Source organism: Phragmites australis, chromosome 11, assembly GCF_958298935.1.
Source record: "Phragmites australis chromosome 11, lpPhrAust1.1, whole genome shotgun sequence".
NCBI lineage: Eukaryota > Viridiplantae > Streptophyta > Magnoliopsida > Poales > Poaceae > Phragmites > Phragmites australis.
The window spans coordinates 4,647,844-4,653,237 of NC_084931.1; the positions used below are offsets into that span (position 1 = coordinate 4,647,844).

A 5,394-nucleotide genomic window follows, 5' to 3' on the forward strand; every position below is an offset into this window, starting at 1 on the left:
CATATTTTTGTTTTTAGGAGATTCCATATGTATTTAGTATAAGCAGGATCCATATAGAATTCCCATGTTCTAAGTTGGGAGTTTCTAAGGCTCTAAGAGTTTAACAAGTCATCTCGCATAGCTTTATTTTAATGCTTGAGAAATATTCTAAAACGTACTGTTCATGTTTTATCATTTGATTCATCTTCTGGCTTCTCGAGAACAAAGCAACTTGGAATTCCTATAAAGTCACAAATACTTCTTTTCATCCATTTGTATTACAGTACAAGCCTAATATTACATTCCTCTCACAGCTCAAACTTCACATCTTACACAAACATAGAGCATACCAACTAACGACGATTAGTTTGATTCCAAGCAAAGCATGCAAATAGCAGAATAAATTTACGTAATTTTAACCGCATGGAAGAATCCATGCATGGCTGGTAGGTAGCTAGCTCGATCAGTGGTCGAGCAGTATCGCCTCCAGTACCCTGACGAACTCCTTGGGCGCCGTGAGCTGCGGGAAGTGGCCGGAGGACTCGATCACCACCGTGTCCGCCCCGGCCATCGCGCGCTGCATGTACCGCGCGACGGCGAGCGGCGCCACGGCGTCGTGGGCGCAGTGCACGATGGTGCAGCGCGCCGCCACGTCCGGGAGCACGCCCCGGACGTCGCAGGTGAGCACGGCGCGCAGAACGCGGAGCGCAGCCTCCGGGCGCATCGCGGCGAGCTGCTTGGCGAACCTGGCGACGGCGGCCGGGTGGTCCGGCCCGACGACGGCCTCGGCGAAGCGCGGCGCCCACGCCGCGAAGTCCGCGTCCACGGCGGTGAGCATCGCATCCACCTCTTCGATCTCGAAGCCTCCTTCGTAGCTTCCCTCGTTGATGTACCTGTAAACTTGCAAAACGCCCGAGGTCAGGGTATCAGACGACTGCACCAGTGTACAGAGTCTATCAGTATTATTTGCAGCTTGGTTGGTTTGTTGACATGCTCAAGTTTGGCAGGTGTAACACATTTATGATGCTGACAAATCACTGTTTGGATACATAATTTCGTACATATATTCGTTAATGCATTTAATAGTTCCATCTTGATGTGTAAGCTGACTGATTCTTCCTTGAGCTTGGGTCTCATTTTAGGCCGTTCGATCACTATATATATGATCAAACAGCAAACATTTTCGTGCAATCCAATTATCATAGAATTTGTAAAAGTCAAACTTCGTAAATTTTAATCAACAATTAGTTAAATTATAGGTAGATTTTAATGTACAACGGTTGTATCAACGGATCCGTATTTTATAAATCTTTTAATACGATATTAATTTTGTAGCAATCGATAATATATTGTAAAATAAATTAATATTCAAAGTATATTTTCAAATATTCTTTTAAACCCTAATATGTTCTATATTTTGAGACGGAGGGAGTATGAAATGCATTTATGAATTTTTTTTCTAGCTAGTACATAAGTCAACTCTAGGAAGTTTTTGTCATTTTTTTCTTTTGAGATCAGCCGGGACTGGGAGCACCTGTATTTACTTAAGAAGGAGATGTACACGCGGGCCAATCCTATGACTCAGAACCCAGACCAGATGAGGAGGGTTTTTTAACGGTAGGACCTATATCTACAGTCTTCATTGGAGAGGTAGGGTCGAGCGGGCCGCTCCGTACGAGTCCGTCGAAAATCAAAAAATTCCTTTCATACCGTGCGAGCGTAGTGCTCAAACGCGGCTGGCTCGGGATAGGAGCTCCGTGTCCCTCATTGCCAACCGAGCTACGGCTCGGCTATGATGAGGAGGTTTTTAGATAAAGAAAACTTTAGGTTCCGGCCTCTGGAAACATTGTTAGAACTAGGCTAGTCCCTAGCTCGAAGATGTGTCTTACAATTGTTTTTCCATGTTCGTCCTTGTCACGTACTATACTCATCTTCTAGTTCCGGTGCTACCTGTAACTCTGGCTCATGCACATATATACCAACGTTCTGTAACAATTAGGAGTAGGTCAAGTTGCCGGCGAGAGAGTAATCCAGATTCCAGACCTGGGTGACGCTCCGACAAGCACGAGGTGGCTGAACATGTCCGGCCGCGCGACCGACGCAATGCATCCGATCATGCCGGCCATGGAGTGCCCCACGAACGCCGCCCGCCTCACCCCGAGCTCGTCCATCAGCGCCACGAGCTCGTCCGCGAGCCCGTAGTACGAGCAGCAGTACCGCTCGCCATCGGCGGCGCTGGAGAAGCTCCAGTCGAAGACAACGACTCGGAACCTCGACCCCAGCGCCGGGACGACGTCGTCCCAGATGAACCGGGTGCCGCCGTACCCGTGCGCCAGCACCACCGTCTCACGGCCGTCGCCGTCCCCGGCGCCGAACACTGTCGCGTTCATCGTGCCAACAAGCTAGCTAACAACAGCTATATCGAATTATCAACTACTTCTTCTATGCTTATCGATGAGAACGCACGGCGAGCTACGTTTCGTCGCAATTTATAGTGAGGATTAAGCCAGACACGTAAGATAAGATCGAGAGGAGAGATCAAAAGCGAGAAGAGGCAATGATATGAGAATTCTATAAGGAGCCGACGTGGACAGCTGCATGAGCCATTGGGGTGGCAACAAGGGTGTCACGAGAGCTAGAGCTGCATGTCTCAACAACTGCTGATGTTGCCACCTCGTGTCAGCATCGACGATGACGCTGAGCGAAAAAGGTGTCGCTTAGCGTTTTGCGTGGCTGACTGTGACACGGCAGATTCCCATGTGCTCGAGTGCTAGGGCAACAGATGGTCCGTTTTTGTCGTAGGTCAAGCGTGTTTAATTTACAGGAGCATCGAGTTGCCAATGTGCTCTTCTTTTTGCACAAACTGTCCCTAAAATAGTGCACGAATTTTCAATCCCAACCGTTCAACCAACGAGTTAACGATGGCTTAAATTCAAAAGAAAGATGGCGTCCAAGGTCTTACAGATCAAATTTCTGATCGTTGCACGGTGAATTCACCCAGACCACAATTGTTATAACTCCAGAAAAGGAAAAAAAGAAGACCATACCTCTCATTTTTCTCAATGTAAGGCTGCTTGGTTTAGCATATCTCTATAGCTTCTTGGGCTCACATGATTTGAAATCTGTGCCTAGTGTCACTTGATGAGATAAATAAAAGGCCTAATATACTTAAGGAGATATATATCAGATGATGAAAGTGATGCCGAGTTCTTCATTTTTGCTCATAGTGGTGAAGTGGAGAAAGCAAATGACGTCGATCATTTCAGTATAATTAAGGTGCCCAATATACAAACAGCTATAGATTGGCATAATGCTATTCCACTATATAAGAAACCAACATTAGTGACACCGCATTAGTGATGGCCGACTATAACCCGTCACTAATGACTCGTTAGTGACGGATCCAATGATTATGCATCACTAATGTCACCTTGAGCTAGGACCACTACACAAAAAAGGTCTTCCGAGACGGGTCATCAGTGCCATCTAGGATAGAAACGGCAAGGATAAAATATCAATGCCGGTTCATAACTTCCTATGATTGAACAATTATCAATACCGGTTCATAACAATTATCAGTGCCGGTTTGTAACAATAACTGGTATTTATACTATCAGTGTCGGTTTATAATTTTAACTGGAACTGAATCTCGAAACGGATCAGAAATTTTAATGCGCTCTGATTTTAGCTCATACCCTCGGGTCCGCGGCTCGATCTCTCTTTCTCTCTCCCCCTTATCTCTTCAGTCTGGCCTTATCTCTTCCACCCTAGTGAGCCAATCTAATCGTCCCCTTCTCCCTCCCACCACCAACCTCCTCCCCATACTCCTCCCCACTGGCCTCTTCCCTTTGCAAGATCCACGGTAGGATTCGGCGGGGATCCGACCATGGATCTTGCTAGGGCGACAAGGCACATGGTGGGTTTTCGAGCTACCGGTGCTGGCCCTTGAGTACATCGTGCTCGACTTCCCTGCAACCTACCTCAACAAGCTCAAGTTGCAGTACATGGTGTCCACCGATGGCAATATCTGCTTCGTCTTTGACATCATCACCGCCAAGCTTTGGTAGTGCTGGACGCGGGCCTCTTCCTCCCCAGCCTCGGTGCACGCCCTATCTCTCTCTCCCCCCTCACCGACAAGTGTGCCTGCAGGCCTAGACCCGGCCACCCCTCCTCCACTCACCTCTCCGCTCGCCAACACTGGCATCTCCGCTCGACTCTTCCTCCCTAGCCTCGACCAGTGTCCTCATCGTCTTTGGTGCTCGAGCACTTGGTTCCCGCCACCTACAAGGACGCCTGGGCCGCGCTCCAGTGGGTCTCGTCGGTGCAGGATGAGTGGCTCGCGGAGCACGACGACATCGCGTGCCTCTTCCTCGCTGACATCGGATGGCAGGGGCGGCGGGTTCTGATGTGGGGCCGACGGCGGGCTCCGGCTCAATGTCGAGCCGGCTCGTTTGTTGTCCCTTTTTCTTTCTTTCTTTTTTGTTTTCTAGAAAACCTCAACAATGCCTATTGTTAAGTCGGCACTGGTCGTCTCTCGACAATCAGTGTCGGCTATATAATGTCAGATAGAAAACTAGCACTGATAGCAATTTTCAACCATCACTGTTGAGCCTTTTTGTGGTAGTGGACCCGTATCAGACCCGTCACTAATGATCTGTCATTAGTGACGGGGTAAGGAAATCACCTGTTATAATGATAATAGTAACGGGTCACTTGATAAGCTGTCACTAATGATACGATCATTAGTGATGGGTTATAAGGACACTTGTCACTAATGACTAACACGTATCAGTTGTCACCCATCACTAATATTTGTTTCTTACCTGTGATAGATCGCAAGCCATCTCTCCTTGGGCTTGGGCTGGTGCGGCCCAAAGAGGGGCGCCCGTGCGCCCTCACATGGATAAAAGGAGCACGGGTTAGGGTTTTCATGCCTGACCAAGCCACTGTAGTGTGCTCCTCTCTGTCGGCAAGCTCCTCCAAACCGACGCCTCTGCCTCCTTCCCCCGCCTCCCTCCAGCCCAGCAGCAAGCTTAAAGAAATGTTCTTTGCTTTTTTCCATCATTGTTCTTGCTTGTTTCATCCATTCTTTACTTTATTATTTGATTATTTCTAACTCTGAATATTTAATTTTTTTAGTGCCATTTGACATTGATCATGGACGCCGATGATCATGATCATGATAATACGTCCATCAATCATGATTTTTTAGCAAGCACCGGCTCTACAAGTGTTGCAGGTGAAGAAGGACCCGGCGGTGAACCTCCAGCTGGTTCACTTGCAGTAGTACCTCCATCGTTAGGCTCTACAAGTGCATACATGTTAGCAAGCACCAGCTCTAAAAGATCAAGAGCTACTACTTCCAAAGTTTGGCAAGACTTCAAAAGGATCTACAGAGAGGAAGACGAGGTAAGT

At 47.9% G+C, this 5,394-nt stretch overlaps 1 protein-coding gene across 1 annotated transcript; it reads right to left on the reverse strand.

Moving 5' to 3' along the window:
* Positions 1-442: 442 nt before the first annotated feature.
* Positions 443-2,369, reverse strand: LOC133884438 (strigolactone esterase D14-like). Its single transcript, XM_062323856.1, has 2 exons — positions 2,023-2,369; positions 443-872 (listed from the first exon to the last, which is right to left on the reverse strand). The coding sequence occupies exons 1-2, from the start codon at positions 2,367-2,369 to the stop codon at positions 443-445; spliced, it is 777 nt and encodes a 258-aa protein (XP_062179840.1).
* Positions 2,370-5,394: the final 3,025 nt, after the last annotated feature.

What these genes read in the sequence shown, in the direction of transcription:
- LOC133884438 (XM_062323856.1), bottom strand. Translation starts at nt 2,369, where the DNA reads ATGAACGCGACAGTGTTCGGCGCCGGGGACGGCGACGGCCGTGAGACG. An exon ending in CTTGTCGGAGCGTCACCCAG is followed by an intron (nt 873 to 2,022) that starts GTCTGGAATCTG and finishes GCAAGTTTACAG; the next exon opens with GTACATCAACGAGGGAAGCT.